We start from the raw sequence: 19,320 nt of genomic DNA, 5'->3' as shown, positions 1-19,320 counted from the left end.
CATTGTTGAGTTTCTACACAAAAATATTCATCACCTGTATAATTTCATCACATCACTTTCCCCAGCTTCTACTATACCTGGTTGGGGCTATTTTCATGAACACATCCATATAGCTTAAAAGCTTATCACGACTGCTTTTCATGGCCAGGTGTTTCTTCACCACCTCCCCTCCTCTCCCTATCCCCACCTTTAGTTTTTCAAGGCAAGACATTATTTAGTCTTAATTTATTAAGATGACAAACTTTGGCCTCTCGTGTGCTCATGTGGACCCTGCTTTTCTTTCGGAAGGTTTGTATTTAAATACCTTGGACTCTGATCAGTTATTATCCATCCACTTCCATTTAGTTGTAGGAGGAAAGTATGCTTACTCCTTTGGGTGCTCATGCAGCAACACAGGTTTTCAAACTAATCATTTAATTAAACTGTTAACTGCGCTCTTTCAGCTCTACCTCAGTGCACATACAAAAATTCTTCAAAACTGTTGCCTGCACTCCAAAGTAGTTTGCTTCCACCCTCATCAATGCAGCACCTGGGAGAACCTAAGTCATTTCCCTGAGTAGGCGCAGACTGTGAGACCCATGGCACCCAGCTCTCTCGGGGACTCAGCATCTGATTCGAGAGCACCACCTTTTAGCCCACGGGAACCAATCCTGCTCATGACACATTCCAGAACATGAACTTGATGTCTCTTATTTTTATCCCTAGTATGTTCTCTCCTCATCTACCTTTAGACTATTCCTTTCTTCTTTAAGCAGCCCCTTCTCCCCAGACACTCTTTCCAAGCCCCACAGGAATACAAGCTCCCTCTGCCACCTCTAATCAATCCGTCTGAGATTACCTTGCTTTCTTTTCTGCAAGGGAACACGTTTGTTTGAGCCTTGAGTCCTGATGTGCTACGGAGGAGACCAGCTGAGTGGCTGACACTTAAGTGTCTCGTTGAACTGGCACTGACTCCTCTAGTTGGTAAGAAGACCCAGGAATTAGTCCGCATTATACACACAAAGGTTTTTCACACCACAATCATCTACTACAGGGATAAGATGGGACTGGCCGGCTGACGTGATCCAGGGGAGGATGAACAAACACCAAACCACAGATAAAAATATTACTCTTCACTTCATCAGTTCTACTCTCAGCATGATCTCTCTCACTTGTGGCCAATAAACTACGATATACCTCCGTATTTGGCATAGGAACCTTTTGTTCTCACCATACAAGATCTATGTTCTTGAACACAGGCAGTACCTGAGATGATAGCATAACACTACCCTGTTCCCCACATATTTTTGCTTTTCTCTAGAAATAATCAAGTCCTTGTCATAGGCACTTTTAACCTGCTATATAAGGTAATGAAGAAAACAAAATGTCTGATAATTACTGAGATGAGTTGAAAAAATAATATGCTAACTAAAAAGGACAATGGGTGAGTAAATCTACAATAGTTAAATCTAGGACTCTGCCACTCCTACATACACACACACATGCATACACACCCCTTTTAGGCTAAGACCATCTCTTAAACTAGGTAACTACTCTAAAATCCCAGGGGAGCTAGGTCCCTCTGGACACAAAATTGTTTTGGAGAAAGGTGAGAGACAGAAGGTCTGGAATGGACTCTCTTCAGTTTGGGAAAGAACAGCCCAGAGTTGGTCAGCTAGCAAGTCAACTTGTCAAGATCAGACTCAGAAGGGAGTGAGCGTTTCACACCCAGTTATGTTCTAAGTCTAAGGCATGAGGAGAGGTAAAAAAACATAGATGCTGCAAGAGAAAACTGTATGCATAAAAAGGAAAAACTACTCCTGTGTCATTTCTCAGTTACAGAACCCAAAGACAGGCAGATTAGTTGTGTTTGCACATACTAAATCATGAACAAAGGAGAGAGGGCATCTGACTCTTCTCTCCCAGATTCTTTTATTGCCTCTGGGGGAACCAAGGGAAAGAAATAATGTTACTGCTTACCAAGACCGTCTAGCAGGCTCGTCCTACCCGGTCCAGATAGGCAACTTAAAAAAAAGGCAGGACAAGACAGGGGGGAGTAAAGGAAAAAGGGAGAGGTAGGGAAGCAGGAAAGACACATAGTAGGACAGCTCCCTGATAACAGCCAATGGTTCAATACTGCCTTTAAGGGCACATTAGAAGGCTTTTGATAACCCAAAACATTGAGTTCTGCTGTATGACATATTGATACAGGCTTGGCTGAGAGCACACGCCCTGCTTTCAATTTTCAGATAGAACAATGTATACACTAATATACATAATGTGCAATACAGGCAGGAAGTATTGGTATGAAAACCTTAGCTGAACTCATTTCCTGGCTTTGGGATCTTTTTTTATTCTGCAAACTCAACTCTATAATAACAGGAGAGTTTCATTTGCATTTTAAGTTCCCACAGACCAACCGAACAAAACAGAATCTACATTTAGAGATAGGACCCGCTACCAATACCAATACGATTTTATTGGAATGTGGAATGTAAACAGATGTTTCAAACAAACAATCTAACTTTGTAAAAATGTACGGCATTATTAAATAGTTAATAATGAATGGAATCCTAAAGTGGGATGTGATGACATGTCTAGCTCTAGCCCGGGTGTGATCCCTGTAGCCATAGCATGGCTCTGCAGCTCAGATACTAAGGGGCAGCTGGGGTGAGGGGATTGCCTGCAAATCATGTTGGTGACAAGTTCTCAAAATGAAATCAGCGCTATTTAAAAACAAATAAACAAAATCTAGCTTCCTTTGCTAACGTATAGGTTAGCACGATGGATCCAAAGCTTTAACTCTGGCGCCAATAGATCCACTTCCCTCTCAACACCCTGGGTGTACTGCCCTCCTTTTGCTCACTTGAGTGGCCTTGTCACACAACTCTAGCACCTGCATGGGAAAAAGACTTGTCTTTTCCATCACATTATGTATGTATCTTATGTATCAGAGCTTAAAAATGTGTGTTATCCTAATTATAGCAGGAAATCAATTTTTCTCGTGGGGATAAAGGGTGGGGATGGAGGACAATGTTTCTTTTACCCAATAAATCTTTCCTGAATAAACTCTAATGGGACTTTTTTCTCCTTCCCTGACCTGCCTGAAGATAGACTTTCCAGCTCGATTACAGTTGTGAACAAGGTCTTTGTTTCAAAGAGGTGCATTGAAATAGGTACACACATACGGATGTGCTAGAAAGTAGTAAGTTTTCCTTACAAGGCTGCAAAAAAAAAGGCTAAACAAAAAACAGCATTTTTAAGGTTAGGCAAATCAACCAAGGTTACACTTAGCATCTAACTTTGAATGAGACTGATGGACTTATTCATGGCACCGCAAGGTTTAAAGTGATGCCACCTGACATCAAGAGTACTCTTTTGTGAAATGATTACAGTTTGCTCCCAAATGAATACACCTGGAGGAAAACTGTAGGAATGAGGTACATTTCCTGGAGAGCTCATGTCATTAAAAATACATAAAACATGAATTTGTAAAAGAGTTTTAAAAAAAAAAAAAGAAATACTGTCACTGTTTAATATCTCCTTTTCACAAATGAGGCTGGTGTGTCAGTACAGACTGCTGACATTTTGCTAAAACTTGAGCCTGAATCTCACCAAAGGAAACCCAGACCACAATGGAATAGATAGGAAGTCAGATATTCAGAGCTTGTTGACTGAACGGGTTAATTCAACAGTGGTCTCCTGTTAAATAAAGGTAATGCACAACAACTCCGAGTCTCTCATCTCCCATGCATTCCAGAGGGAGCGTTCCTTCAGACCCTGAACTATGTGCATCGTCACGCTGCCAGAGCGGCAGATCCCTGTAGTCTAGGACTGGGGAGTTTCTCTTTCTTTTTTTTTTTGACAGACTTTTAGGTCTTTACTCTTCTTTGCATTTAGAAGGAATGATTAGAATTTCTTTTTATCACACTGTAGTTTTCCTTCAAGATGTGTGTTTTGGTTGGTTGGTTTTATTGGCAAGCATCAATGCTGCATTACCCGTCGCTTCCCAGTCTTCACCGTGCTGTCGTGAGACCACTGGAAAGCACAGCATTATCTGCACAAGGCTGGGACTGCTCCTTCACCACAGGGTCTGTAAGAGAGCAGGATTAACAGTCAGCCAGGCAGGGGGGCAGGGAGAGGGGGAGAGAGAGGGAGAGAGAGGGAGAGGGAGAGAGCGAGAGGGAGAGAGGGGGAGGGGGAGAGGGAGAGGGAGAGACACTATCAGAAAAGGCAGGCACATTAGGGTGAGATAGAAAGAAAGAGTAATCACTATCACAGAATTAAGATTTTCTAAAAAACAGACACTGAAAAATGACCATCGAGGGACCTGTTCTTATACTCAACTCATAAACTTTTTGAGGGCACAAATTCAACTGCTGAGACCCCATGAAAACAGAGGTGCAGAAACACTAATTTCCCACCATTCAAAATTTCCATTAACTTTCTTAGATATATATATTCAATACTAACATCAAATTTGATCCCTAATTTCTTCAAAGTATGTTCAATAATAAGCACTTTGGAGAAAAGGGGGAATAAAAAGAACTTTTAGAAGACCTATCAACTTTAAGCAAGAGTAGTTTAAAAACTTTTTATTGAAGTGTGCTGTCCACACAGAAAAGTAGACAGATCCTGAGTTATATATCATAAACAACAGGATCCTTAACCTGATCTAACTCAAAGGGTAAAAACAGGTTTCTGTGCCATAAATAGGAAAGAGTGCCTCTGAACTGCATTTGGCTGAGGTCGAGAAAGCTGAAGGTAAATGTGCTCTCTATTTATGCTTATGGGCCAGGAGGTTCAATGCCAGGCAATGCATTCTTTAGGCAAGGCTTAAGTTCACCTTCAGAAGAAAAACAGGTCAAGGAAAAATAGTATACTGGTCAAACAACAGACAAAAACTTTAAAGGTTCAAAATGCTCATCCTGATTCAGAATAAACTAAGACAAGTCACTTCACCTCCCTTATTCTCCAGTGTCCTCACTGACTAGACTAAATCATCTCACGTTGCCGAGAATAAGAGTACAGCTTACTTGAAACACACTTCTATCAGTGGGAAGAACTACACCCATGCACAATAAGCAGACATATAAACTGAATATATACACATACTTTTAAGTGAAACATAAGAAGCCAATCGGTCAATTAGGATTTTAGTGAGGTCTTTCCATACGTACTTTCCTTTCCTCAAATTCCTTTCATTTTTTAAATTTCTTTTCTTTTTTAGAAGTATATTATGATTACTTTATTACTTTTAACCAATGTTTGTTTTTTGGAGGGGAAAAATAATTTTTGATGAATATATTTGAGAACCGAACTGAGATACTTGTGATCTATTAACCCAGAAACACAGGGAGTGCTCAGTGTCCAGATTTGAAGGGAGCTGCGGCTGGTGAATGAGTCAGTCTTTGGGGACCAGGAAATTAACTGCAAAATTGTCCCCATAGTCTAGAACTAACGAGACCATATTCCAGGGAAGACCCAATCCAAATACTTAAAATCCTCTTGCCTGGCCTCAAAGATAAAGCACAGAAGTCTTTCTTTTCCTTAATGACGTCCTCTGGACAGAGATTCTGAGACTCACAGAAATACGGGTGCTCCATGGCCTCTTTGGCGGTCAGTCTCTGTTGATGGTCATATCGCAGAAGCTTGTCCAGAAGATCTAGGGCCTCAGGGCTGACAAGGTGTCTGTTCTCACTGTGGATAAAGTTTTCCCAGCGCTTCCGTGAGTGTCTGAGAAGAAAAGTGAAGCATTAATATTCAGAAACTAAATTCAACAAGAATCCTTATCTAGTTTAGGGCTAAAGCCAGCAAACTCTCAGAATACCACACTAATTACAAGCTTGTTAAGGGAAAGACTAAGTATCATTTTTATTGGTACATGCCCCAGTCCTCACTTCTCATTCTTATCTGTACATGCCTGTAGCAGTTTGATGTAATTGATGAATTCCAAAAAGAAGTATTGGATTATGCTTGTAATCTGATCTGTACCTGGGCATGATTGAGTTATGATTAGGGCGTTGAGTCTCCACCTCTTGGTGGCTGGGGACTCACAGATAAAAGACAAGGTGAAGAACAGAGTTGAAGGTTTTCTGATGTTGGAGTTTTGATGTTGGAGTTTGATGCTGAAGACCTGGGAATAAGCTCACAGAGGAAAGAGAAGCCAACCCCAGGAAGAAAGGAACCTTGAACCCAAAGAAAAGCAAGCCCCAGGAACGTAGGAATCCAGGAAGCCTGAACCCTTGCAGACATCGCAGCCACCATGCTCCAACACGTGGAAATAGACTGGTGAGGGAAGTAACTTATGCTGTATAAGGCCTGGTTATCTCTAAGCTCCTACCCCAAATAAATACCCTTTATAAAAACTAATTCATTTCTGGTATTCTGCATCAGCACCCCTTTTGGCTAATACAATGCCCCAGCCCTCAGTTATAATCACTGCTCCATGAATGATGAAAAGAATTAAAACTTCTACATATGACTTGGAAATCATGGAATCTTTCCACATCAGCCCCAGGCTTTTAGTTAATTATGGGTAAGCAATAACTCAAAATTGAGTAGTTTCTATTGGGAAGCAGAGGTACTTAAAGAGCTATCCTCAGAGATTTGGAAATTCATAAATCTATCTGAAATTGTCAATAAAACACTTATGTTTTAACACCAATGCATTATACTTGAAAAAACTTGCTACCTTATGGAAAATCTATTACACAGCATGAAAAGAAACTATACAACCTCTTATTCAAAGCAGAACCACAGCTTTCCAATATCTGCCACTAAAATAGGGATACATGTAACAGAAAACTTTTTTTCCAACACTATTTTGTTTTACATTTCTATGAACAAATTCACACTGGAGAAAAGGAGGCTATTTCAATTTTGATATGATTAGACAGGAAGGAGAATTTAGAAAGTGATTTTGGGTAACCTCTCTACTTCTGAAATGGAGTGGTCTAAACCCCTCTTTCTTCCTCTCTCTCTTACTTACTGTCCCAGGATATCGTTGAAGTGTGGATCCAGGTCTATGTGATACTTCTTCAGGTACCCATACAGCTCATCTGTACCCAGAACCTTGGCAATGCGCACAAGCTGAAACACAAAATAAACTGACCAAATCACTGAGCACAGAACTCACTGCCAGATACAAGGACACAACCCAAAGAGAGACTCAAGTTCACAAGAATCCAAATTTCCAAAATGCCTTTAAATTAATGCAATTTAGGAGCAAATCTCCTAGAAGCTGAGAATTACAGGAGCACCACAATCTAATGACTAGAATCTAGTCTGAGGCAAGTAGATGAGACAAGGACTTCTTTATAGACTTGGTTTGCAAGTTGGGCACAGACAGCATTATCTGACTCTATATCTCTGGGAACCCAATAATCATAAACAAAATTTGTGAAATACTCTACCTCGAAGAAAAGCTTATATGAAGACATTGAGTGATATTGAGTGGATCAAGGATAGTATCCATATCTAAGGATACTGTTTTCTTAGCATTTGCCCCTACATAGATAAAGCCAGATTGAGTTTGCTCACCTGATCATAGTTGTCCTGTCCGTGGAAGAAGGGTTCCTTTCGAAAGATCATGCTCGCTAACATACAGCCCAAGCTCCACATGTCTAAGCTATAATCATACATCTGAGGAAAAAAGGACAGTCAGTCAGTAAAAGGCGTAAGAAACCCATTTTTTAACCTGAGTTCTAGTCTTCATTTGACCTTTGCAGGTATGAAAATATGAAATTAGTTTCTTGGCATGGAATAAAGACTGGGTTTTGAATGTATTCAAAATTACTAAATCCCTAAGGAAGTGTAAGAAATCTGGGCAGCTTTGCTAACAATTTTACCTGGTAGTCCACAAGGAGCTCTGGTCCCTTGAAGTACCTCGAGGCTACACGGACATTGTACTCTTGAGCAGGATGATAGAACTCTGCTAGCCCCCAATCTATCAGTCGCAGCTACAAATACAACAGAAATAACACATGTGAAAGGTGTGTTACTAGATGCCTATGCCCTAAAACGACACCACCTCACATAAGATAACAAATATTTGGTCATATTAAAAATGTGAGCAGGTGCACTGGCTAAAAAATTACACCTTCAGCAACTGCCTAAGGTCATTTCCAGAGCAGAGCACTTGGGAGCCTCTGCATTAAAAAAAAAAAAAATCATTCTGGCCCTTCACTCTAGATCAATAGTGCTCAACCTTTCCCACACCCCATACAATGTTAACACATCCCCCCCATCATTAATAGCTTTCATTATAGAAAGGCATAACTGAAAGGGCTGGGGGCATATGCCCCACTCCAGGATTAAAGCACTGCTCTAGCTTCTCATTAATTGATCACTAGCTGATTCATTTACTCACCCATCAGGACAACCAGAGTTGGATATCAAAAATAGAAGGGACCCAAGAATACTTTTAAGGCCAGGCAGATTGATGGGTCTGAAGGTCATTAAGAAATGAAGCAGAAACCATCAGCTGTAGTTTCTTTCTTGAGGCCCTTCAGAAAACCATGGACCAAAATCAATAAGTGACTATAGTTAAGGTCAACTGTCTACTTGCCTTGTGTACTATGCTTATGCAAGGTACAAAGCAGTATCTGGAGACTGGAGAAATATCAAGATAGGGTGTCAAAGAAAACAGTTTGGGTCTATAAAAACAACCTAGGTCCTGGACAGTGTTTTGGTCTGCTCTAAACCTTCTAACGCAAAGCTTGCTGCTGCCTGGCTGTGATGGTACCTTTTTCTGTTGGTGATCTATCATGACATTGTGAGGTTTCACATCCCTGTGCATGATTCCCTTGCTGTGGCAGTAATCCAGAGCCTATTAGGTAAGAAAGCACAGAGAAAAGTAAGCAAACCCTCTACCACCCTCCAACGCAAGAAAATTTTTAGTATTTCTGTTTGTGACACCTTGACTTGAATAGTCTCCCAAGGGCAGCTTACTGTCTGTAACAAAAGAGAAAGAGCATGCTTTAGAAGGCATCCCTTGCCCTCTGGACACACTATAGTTGGGAGAAAGGGCTATGGAGGAAACATCGAGAGCATACAATGAAGGTTTCTTAAAAAAGGAATGCTCAACTTCTTTAGGCACTCCTCTCCTACTTGGAGTGAGTAGCAATTTATTAGCCATCTGGATTTAAAAATCACACTTTAATTTATTGGCCTAATTTGACATGATTAAAACCTGAATGGGGTCACCTCTCATAGCAGTTCAAAGGACATGCAAGAATCCATGCGGACAAGACGAATGACATCCAGATACATGGTTTGTCTTTTAGAATGCTTGTTTATCTAGAAAGCCCACATGGGATACCTGTAGCCACTATATTGGACACCCAGATGTAGATTTGGGTGATGATTTCCCAAATCCTCAGTGAGTCACTGGGCAATCAGTCTGCAGCCCTCACACTCAGTTTCTACTGTATTTTAGATGAAGTTAATGAAATATTCTCTCTTCCTGACTCCCATTACTTTTCTTTTTTTTTTTTTCATGTATATAATTCTTTATTGTCCTGTTGATTTTTTTTTACATTTTTTTTTAATTCATTTTTTAAAAAAATATTACATTAAAAAAATATGAAGTCCCATTCAACCCCACCGCCCCCACAGCAACACTCTCTCCCATCATCATGACACATCCATTGCACCTGGTAAGTACATCTCTGGGCATCGCTGCACCCCATAGTCAATGGTCCACATCATAGCCCACACTCTCCCACGTTCCATCCAGTGGGCCCTGGGGGGATCTACAATGTCCCGTGGTTGTCCGTGAAGCACCACCCAGGACAACTCCAAGTCCCGAAAACGCCTCCCCATCTCATCTCTTCCTCCCATTCCCCGCACCCAGCAGCCACCATGGCCACCCTTCCCACACCAAAACCACGTTTTCTCTGTAGACATTGGATTGGTTGTGTCCATTGCATATCTATGTCAAGAGGGGGCTTAGATTCCACATGGATACTGGATGCAATCCTCCTGCTTTCAGTTGTAGGCACTCTAGGCTCCATGGTGTGGTGGTTGATTCTTCAACTCCATGTTAGCCGGGGGGGGGGGGGGGGGGTAAGTCCAATAACTCAGAGCGTAGGAGCTGAAGTCTGTTGAGGCTCAGGGCCTGGCTATCATATTGTCAGTCCAGAGATTCAAATCCCCTAAATATATCTTAAACCCCAACACCAACTACAATTCCAGTAAAGTAGCATGAAAGTCTTGTGAAAAGAGATCCCATCTGAGTCCAGTTCCATTATGCAGAAACACCAGCTCCAAAGAAGGGCCATCTGACATGGCAGTGAACCCCATCTGCCATGACCATAGAACCTGTGGGTCTCTTTAGCCCTCAAAAGAACCAATACCTGGGGTTGTATCTACTTTATCTGTCTCTGAGACTCTGCTCAGGTGTGCATAAGGGCAATCCTTCTGACAACTTCCAGACTCTTTTTTAGAGACTCGTAGCCATATAAACTCATTTCTCCTTTCCATTTCCCCCTTACATTAGGTCAAACAGCATTTTAAAGTCATGTTATTATATGTAGACAGGGATAGTCTGCTGATCCGCATTGAACCTTTAATTCAAGGCCATTTTCTAGTTGCATCTTCAGATGGTATTTGGTAGTGATCCCTTGGTGCCAGGGAGGCTCATCCCTGGGTGTCATGTCCCACGCTGGGGGGAATGCACTGCATCTACATGCTGAGTTTGGCTTCAATACTGGCCACATTTGAGTAACATGAAGGCTGTCAGGAGGAAACACCCAGGCACAGTGCTGCTCTAGTCCTTGTTCTTATTGCAGGCGTACAGGCTCACAAGCATAGTCATTAGTATCAGGAGCCCACTGTTGCACCCTCATTCCTTCCTGGTTCTTACCGTTGCACCAGGGGGACCATTACTTTTCTTAAGAGAAAAATTTATCAAGTGTTATTTTGCTTAGTCTTTCCCGAAAGGAATAAACTAATTAGGACCACAATACCTGGCATGTGAAAAATACCTGATAAAAGCAAAAGCTGAACCAACCACTATAGCAAGGTAATTAGTTCTTTTGCCAAGTTCCCTAGTCAGACTCCCTGTGGAGTTACTGACATGCTTTTTAACTACCTTGGGGATTCAGTTCAATTTTACACCCTTCCTGCCTAGCTGCTGTCTCCAGAAAGCAGAAAGGACATAGGACATTGAGTGCCATTGGAATGACCACCCTATGAAGACCTGTGTGTTGGGGACATCTTTTCCTAATCTAAGGACTTTAGGAGCTAGCTAAAAACCACAAAATCCCAACACCCAACTTAAAAATAGTCAATGGCTGAAATTAGTGTGCAAGTCTCAAGAAGTGAGGGCATGGGTTCTCTGGGAAGCATCCCCAGGAAAGGTGCTAGCCTGACAGTTCACACGACAGTGGCACTGTAAAGCCCTTCCACACCAAGGCTTTCAGTTCTAGTGTGGAGAGAACGTGGAGAAAGATCTATTTCCTTTGTCCTTCTGTTCTTATTGACGTAAAGAAGACCCATTAGACATCAGAGCAATCCTGTAAATTCACCATCTTGGCTCTTTCTAATAACAAGCACGCTGCACAATAACTCATAAGAAAAGACATTCTCTTCATAATGCTAGTTCTTCAAACCCTCTTTCAATAAAGCTCTGCCTTAATTCAACTTGGTATTTTGTTCAAATAACAGTTCACAATCCCATAACAATTCCATCTTGGTAGTTTTCTTTAGTAATGCCAATATCTTAGTCACCTCTATCATGTTTCAGAGGTTCTTCACCTGAGGGCCACACCCCCCTGAAGTCTGCCAAGCTTTGTAAGTTTTTTTCTTTTTTTTTCTTTTTGCGAGTTCATCACTTTCATCTGATTCTTAGGGTCCATGACCCTAAAAAACTTAGGAGCCACTGGTCTATTCTATTTTACAAAACTTTGTGGAATTTATACCTAAGTGTTTAACCTGGACAAACTAAAAAAGGTCATTCCCCCATCTATCAGTTAAGTCTCCTAGGAGTTCTCAGCACTTCTCCCTGCATGTGGTGGTAAACTAGCAGGATTAGACGAGAGGGAAGCAGTCTCAAACAAGAAGAGGATTGCCATAGATGGCAAAAAAAAAAAAAAAAAAAAAAAAAAAGACAACGGCAAATGCTCACCATCCCCTTTATACATGTGCCTCTACAACATGATTCTCATGCTCTTCCCAGCAAGAGGTGGTCTATTTCTACTCTTTGAATCTAGGCTTGGCCACATGTCTTCCTTTGGCCAACAGAGCATAAACAAACATGACACAAGCAGAGGCTTGCAAAGTGCTCACACTATGAGGGCTGCCCTCTCCTGATGCTGGGAACCCTGAGACCACCAAAGAAAGAAGCCCAGAAGAGCCTCCTGGAGGATGAGAGACCAGCAGACAGAAAGACTCCAACCCAGCTGTGGCTGCATATGCGTGAATGAGGCTGTCCTGGACCATCCTGCTCCAGTCGCCTTGACCCAAACTGAAAGATCATGTAGCTAACCCAAAGAATTGTGAGAAATAAATCATTTTTTAAAATCGTTAAGTTTGGGGTGATTTGTTATACAGAGGAAACTAATACTAAGTATTAACAAGAGTTACGAAACGGTAGGCTCTAATTTCTGGTATAATGCCCCTGCTACCCCTTGATTTGCCATCTTTTTCAGTTCTACTGGAAAGCTTCTATGCACATCCTGTGATGGAAGGTTTAATGTAAGTAAATTCTCTGGGAGTCAACAAGTACTCTGCTTTCTATTTTAATGAATAAGTCTGAAAAAATCCACTGTTTATGAATGCCACTTACTTTAAGCAGTTCATACATATAAAACCGGATATCAAAGTCAGTCAGGATCTGGTAGAGTTGCTGAAACAGATTACAGAAAACAAGAAGTTAATATAGTCTCATTTTATTTTGTCATCCCAAATGTTAGCCATTCTCTATAAATGCTTTTTTTACAATCAGATCTGGAATAAATAAGGACAAAAAGTATAACTGAGGAAATGAGGGTCTAATACTTCAACCTTCAGAAGACAGAAGACAAAAAAAGGGGAATTCCAAGGGAGAAAACTAATGGATCTTTTAAAAAATCTGCTGCATATAATGCTCCAGGATTTACAGTCACAATGGTTTTATAATGGAGATGAAGTTTAATTTGTCCAACTGTCCTCATATTCTTACTGCACACCAAATAAATCCCAGTAAAGTACCACAGTATATTGAGTTCTGGGTAGACAGTAGAGATTTGAAGAACTTTATTGGCCAATGTGGTAAGATAGTTGCAAGAGAGTCAGGTTGCTCATGAAAAACAAACAAACAGAAACACAAAGAAAATGAGGCACTATAGCCACTGGAGATGGCAAGAGACTTCCAAAAAATCTGCCCTCCCCAAACCATTTCCAGGCTGGAAAAAAGAAAACACTTCATTGGCAATAACTGATGGGAGCTAAGGAAATAAAAGATTGGTGGGGGCGGGGGGCAGGGTACAGCGGTAGTGGAGTGAGATGTTAAAATAAAAAATAAGGGTAATGAAAATAATCACAGGCCAAACTGACAGAGAAATGAAAACTTTCATTCTTGATTATCCAAAGATCCATATACCAGTTGTGTTAAAATTTCAATTTCTAAGTGGCAAAGTAGTATTTATGCATCAAGGCTCATTAAAATCATCATGAAACCTTGTCAGACCCCCTCTTGATTTAGAGGTAGAGTGGACATCACCATCCCAGGGTCCTCAGGATGGAGGAATAAATTATGGATTAGAGTGGACTTACTGGTATTCTACTATAGAATTATTGTGACTCTAGCAATGGAAGAAACTGTATCACTGATGTGGAGACAGTGGCCACGGGAGTTACTGAGGGCAGGCAGAGGGAAGAGGTGTGATAAGGGTGCATTTTTGGGACTTGAAGTTGTCCTGAATGATATTGCAGGGACAGAGGTAAACTATAATCCATGCTGTATAGCAGTGCTCTAAAATGTATTCATCAAATGCAATGAATGTGCCACACTGATGAAAGAGGTTGTTGATGTAGGAGGAGTAGGGGTCTGGGGGTATATGGGAACCTCTCATTTTTTAATGTAACATTTTGTGTGATCTACAGATCTTAAAAAAAAAAAAACAAGTAGACTAAATAAATATGTCCTTAATAATTATTCTGCTCCAGGGAATTCCTGTGAATTAAGACTATAGTAATAAAAACAACAGGTATATCCTTTTACACACACAAACAAACACAAAAAAACCTTGTCAGAATTGATACTATTGTCTTTGTTACTCAATCAACTCCAAGTAAATCTTCTTCCCCATCAGGCCAAGTAGCACTGTCTATAAAATTAATCAACACACATTGATTCAACTTGTTGTTCCTCTATTGGGAGAAAGATCCAAGTATCATAGGGGAAGGAAGAACAGTGTATACAACGTGCAATCATCTATGCATATTCAAACATACTCGTATTTGTTTGTATTTGCAAAAATGACAGAAGAAACTAACAAAAAGTTGTCTCGTATATATATGGGGGAGGGGAGATGGGGACAAGGAAGTAAAAGACTTTTCACTGTATACCATTTTATATTTTTGATTTATATTTTTAAATCAATGATTATCTGCACCCAAAATTTTTGTCAAGAATCAAATTTACTGTTTTCTAAGAACACCAGTCAGTACTTAACTCCTTTCACAAATTTCCCATTTTATTTAAGAGTAATCACCCGTCCAGCTTAGTAAGAATATTTGATTTCATCAAGCTCAGACAGCTGTTAGCTAAGGGCATTTTCAGGAATTCACTTTACAAGTCAGTACACAAGTGCTGCCTTGCAGCTGCTCCAAAACAGGAGGCTGAGCCTGGTTAGGACTGAACCAGTTCAAGCAGAATGGCACAAGCATGTTATCACTTCCCATGAGGGCTTCAACTGTACAACAATCAAATAGTCAAGGTTTTTCTTTTCCTGCACAACAATCAAACAGTCAAGGTTTTTCTTCTGCCCCAGGTCTGCACTGCCAGGAAGGCTTCTAAGCCAGCCCTCAGCTGCACACCGACATCCTGTATGTACAAAGGATGAAGATACTGTCTCTTTGGGTGTCAAGTCATTCCCATTCATTTGTTCTGAAGTTTTGTCTTTTGTTCAAAGTATCATCACGCATCTTATATTACAGTTTTGAAATGTATGAAGCATAACTGATGATTTCAAGGAAAAACTAACCAAACTAGTACCTCCGCCATAAAGTGAGATATCAAGGAAAAAAAATTAATATAGCTATAGAAGATGTGGACAAAATTAACAAGCTTGATCAAACACATATAGTATAAAACTTTCTAACAAAAAACATGACTATTTTCAAGCATTTGGGGACACTTAAAAAAAATGAAATGTACCAAAGTCACAAAGAAACTACTGACGAATTCCGTATAGTCAACCTTTTGTTGACCATGTTCTCTGGACATAGCATAATCAAATTAGGAATGAACAATAAAATAACAATATTTTAAAAACCCAAATGGATCTTGGTCATATATTCACAAGCACACAGCTATACAAGACTTTACTGGGAGAGTAATTACTGAGAAATTTCCTGAGCATGGACTCAATCTGTAAGTTAGTGGTTATTGTTACATTAGTCATATATTGGGTTATTGTGGTTATTTATGGAAATGTCCTATGTTTCAGAGCTAGTGCATTTGGGAATGAAATATCACAATTGTAGCGTTAAGGAAGAAAAAAAAAGGGTGGGGGAGAGAGAACATGCACAACAGTAATAACTGCAAATGTGTCAAAATATTAACAATTAGTAAATGTAGGTGAAGGACATAAAGGGTATTAATTGTGCTCCTCTTTGCATTTTTCAGTAGGTTTAAATTTTTTCAAAGTAAAAAGCTTGAGGAGAAAAACCCAAGTCCACAAGTTTGGAAACCATATGCACTCATTAGCCATGAGCTCCATCACTGTAGAATACAGATAAAATGAAGCTTGGGTTGTACAGACCTAAGCATGTTCATTATTAACCAAGAATGATAGACACCAATCAATAAGTTAAGACTTCAACTCAAGAAATTAGGGGGCAGAAGAGCAAAATCAATAAAGCTGAAGGAAAAAAGTAATTATGATAGGAGCAAAAACAAAAATAGAAAAACTAACAAAAACAGCCAAGCAATAAAACCAAAACCTGGTTCTTTGAAAGGATTAATAAGAGATTGCTAGAAAGACTTGATAAAAAGGGAGAGAGAAAGAAAGGGAGAAGGATAAAGCAAGTAAAGGCCAAACATTAGGAGCAGAGCAGGTGTAGCTCAGTGGCTTAGTGCCTGCTTTGCATGTGTATGAGGTCCTGGGGTCAATCTCTCATACCTCCTTTAAAAAAAAAAAAAGAAAGGGAAATGTAGTCACAAGTCTCCCCACACCAAAAGACACTTCTTCAGATATTCCCTATCTTATACAAACTTCCCCTTATTCTATAAGGTTAGTATAATCCTGAAACCAAAGTTAGACAAGGACCCTACAAGAAGAGGTAATTATGAATCAAAATTTGGACTCAAATGCATCAATAAAAGAGAAAAGAATGACTGAGGCTGTACTACTGCTGATTTACCTTGATATTAAACCAGAGAAAACTTCTGGGTGATAGTTCCTTAAAGTCAGTTATTAACACACTTAACATTAAAATGAAAAATTAAATACAAGCAACTTTTCCTAAGAAAATGGAGAAAGGGCAAAATAAAGACTTGAGGACATCAGGACAGTAAGCCAACTGATTTCCCTATTTGTGGTCTGTCATACTACTTGGGAAAAAAATTTTTTTTCTGTTATTTGTTCTTTCAAATTACACATCTGCTGACATTTAATAAAATTTTATGTTGACTAAAATGGCTTGAACATTCAAATGAGACCTCCAGTTAACACGGAAGATCAAACACATCTCACATCTCTACTTCTTCCTGAAGAGCCTCTAAAATAAAAGCAGCAGAGGGAGTTTAACTCATAAGAACTACAGAATGAAAGAAATGACATTTTGAAGGTAGAAAACAGATGTCCAGGTGACTTAGCAGACCAAAAAAGATGAAAATTCTGCCAATGGTAGAGGGGGTCTACAAGTAAACAGCTTCATTCTGAAGAACCACAGAAAGGTTCAGGAATTGGTGACCCCAGTTATCACTGAAAGAAGGCACGCAAATTGGGTTGAAAAAAGGAAGATGGATTTAACACATCCAATTGAAAATAGGGAAGTTAAGTAAAAGTCTACATGACATTCCGGATAGCTCTTCTCAACTTCGGGTTACCAAGATGCCAGCAGCCAAGTTTATATCCTCAGGATAGGAGCGTACAATGAGTTTTCAGAGCACTACTCTAAATTATCAGCAGAGATTCAAGAACTGTGATATTTCAGAAAATTTCAACAGACAAAAAACAAAAACACATGCAAAAAAAAGGGGAAGGGATTTGGAAGAAAACTTAAGGGGGGAAAAAACCCATAATATTCTCAGTAAGAAAAAAGAAGATACTATATCTTAAAAAGTTCAGAGAACAAAAGAGAGCTCTAAGATATGAAAGCTAATAGTTGAGTCCTAGAAAATGAGAAGAAGAAAACCAAAGAACATTAAGAATATTTTTCCAAAACAGATAGATCTGAGTTTCTAGATTGAAAAAGTTCAGCAAGAACCTGGAATAAAAGATGAAAGAGACTCATATGAAGACACATCAGTGTGAAATTTGAGAAGACTGGGAATGAAGAGAAAATCCTAAAAAGCTTCCAGAAGAAGAAGAAGGGGAAAAAAAAACCTGATCACATACAATGAAATGGGAATCATATGGCCTCAGTGGTAATAGTAAAACATTCCCTTAAGCATCCAAGGAAATGATGTATTACAATTTAGAATTTTATCCTCTAGCAAATACTACTAATGGGAAGACAAAGTTGTTTTCTGATATACATAGCCTCAAACAACATTAATTTCCCATGATCCTATTAAAGCAGGGGTTCTTAACCTTTTTTGTTCCATGGACCCCTTTGCCAGTCAGGTGAAAACCACAGATTGCTTACTAAGTCCACATTATACTGTGTATTATTTAATAAATATATCAAACCCACACCAACATGTCCCTGCACAAAAACAGTGTTTTTTTTGAATTTCAATTCAAGCTCACGGACCCGTGGTTAAGAACCCCTGCATTAAAGGAAGCTAGTAGAGGAGGAACATCACAGATTTCTCTAGAGAATCAAAATCCATGCTAACTGATCTTTGGCATATAGTTAAGTCAAAGAGCAGATGCCAATCTAAGAAACATAAAATGCTGAAGTGAAATTACCACTCAGTAAGGGGGTACATGTATTAAAAACTTAAGGAGTTTTACCATAAAGTGCCTGGAAGACCAGCTTTCAAACTTTTGCATGAGGGCAAGCTTTGGTTTCAGTAAAGTCCGTCTATTTCTCTAAAAAATGTATACACATTCTCACTCATGCATACCCTAATAAATCTGAGTCATTCAGAATGTAAGTGCTGCCTAGATCAGCACATACCGGCTAACACTGACAGGTTATTAAATGAAAATACTTCTCGCTTTTTAAGAGCTCTCTATTGATTTCTTCTTTAAGGAGTCACACTAACAAGGAAAGCTGTTACATATGGGAAAAGCTATATTGTATTATTATAAAAAAACTTGCTACAAATTGTTTTATAGGTCAAAATATCCTCTTTGGCTTATTTTTCACTAATTAACCTTATTTTAGAACCAGAGTCAGATGATTACCTAAGAAAAATTAAACATGATGATAAGATCCTTTCATTTTCACTTAAAAGCATTGTTCTGATAATATCTGTCAATTGTTGATTTGGTTTTGGTTCTGACTCCCATTGCAATCAAATCACAAGCCTTTTATTCATGCACAGAGAGTTGTAATCACCTAAAAGTTCTCCACGTGCCCCTGACAATGAACACCACTATTTTGTTTTTATATTGGTTTTCAAATTATGATCTAGGAAAGGATTTTATAATGTCCTATATGCCTGACCCTAAAAATCTTACTGGAAGTTAAGGTTTCCATATTTGAATAACAATAAAACAAAATGATGAAAAACCTGCTTTTAAAAAGAATACTTTGGGGGCAGATGTAGCTCAAGTGGTTGAGCTCCTGCTTCCCATATACGAGGTCCTGGGTTCAATTTCTGGTATTTCCTAAAAAAACAAAAACAAAAAAAACCAAACAAACAAAAAAACTACTTCAAAATCCAAAATAATATATATTATAAGTATATGTAAGTAACCCAGAATAGGCTATTCTAGAGCACTGCCTTGTAACTACAAACAGTGCATGAACACACACTTGTTATCTGACAGCTTGAATCCAATGTATTGCTTTTTT

General features: G+C 39.4%; 1 protein-coding gene across 1 annotated transcript in view; it reads right to left on the bottom strand.

Annotated features, from left to right (window-relative positions):
• The window catches only part of CSNK2A2 (casein kinase 2 alpha 2), a 36,505-nt gene that overhangs the window by 2,024 nt on the left and 15,161 nt on the right, over nt 1-19,320 (bottom strand). Inside the window, exons 5-11 of the mRNA XM_058279922.2 lie at nt 12,770-12,829; nt 8,726-8,809; nt 7,830-7,940; nt 7,522-7,623; nt 6,971-7,071; nt 5,567-5,715; nt 3,979-4,072 (exon numbers count right to left, since the gene is read on the bottom strand). Coding sequence (XP_058135905.1) covers nt 3,996-4,072; nt 5,567-5,715; nt 6,971-7,071; nt 7,522-7,623; nt 7,830-7,940; nt 8,726-8,809; nt 12,770-12,829 — 684 coding nt within the window. The 3' untranslated portion in view covers nt 3,979-3,995. The remainder of the gene's footprint in view (nt 1-3,978; nt 4,073-5,566; nt 5,716-6,970; nt 7,072-7,521; nt 7,624-7,829; nt 7,941-8,725; nt 8,810-12,769; nt 12,830-19,320) is intronic.

Source organism: Dasypus novemcinctus, chromosome 18 (assembly GCF_030445035.2).
Source record: "Dasypus novemcinctus isolate mDasNov1 chromosome 18, mDasNov1.1.hap2, whole genome shotgun sequence".
NCBI lineage: Eukaryota > Metazoa > Chordata > Mammalia > Cingulata > Dasypodidae > Dasypus > Dasypus novemcinctus.
Note: the sequence above shows the minus strand (reverse complement) of the source record. Positions and strands in the feature narration are given on the sequence as shown.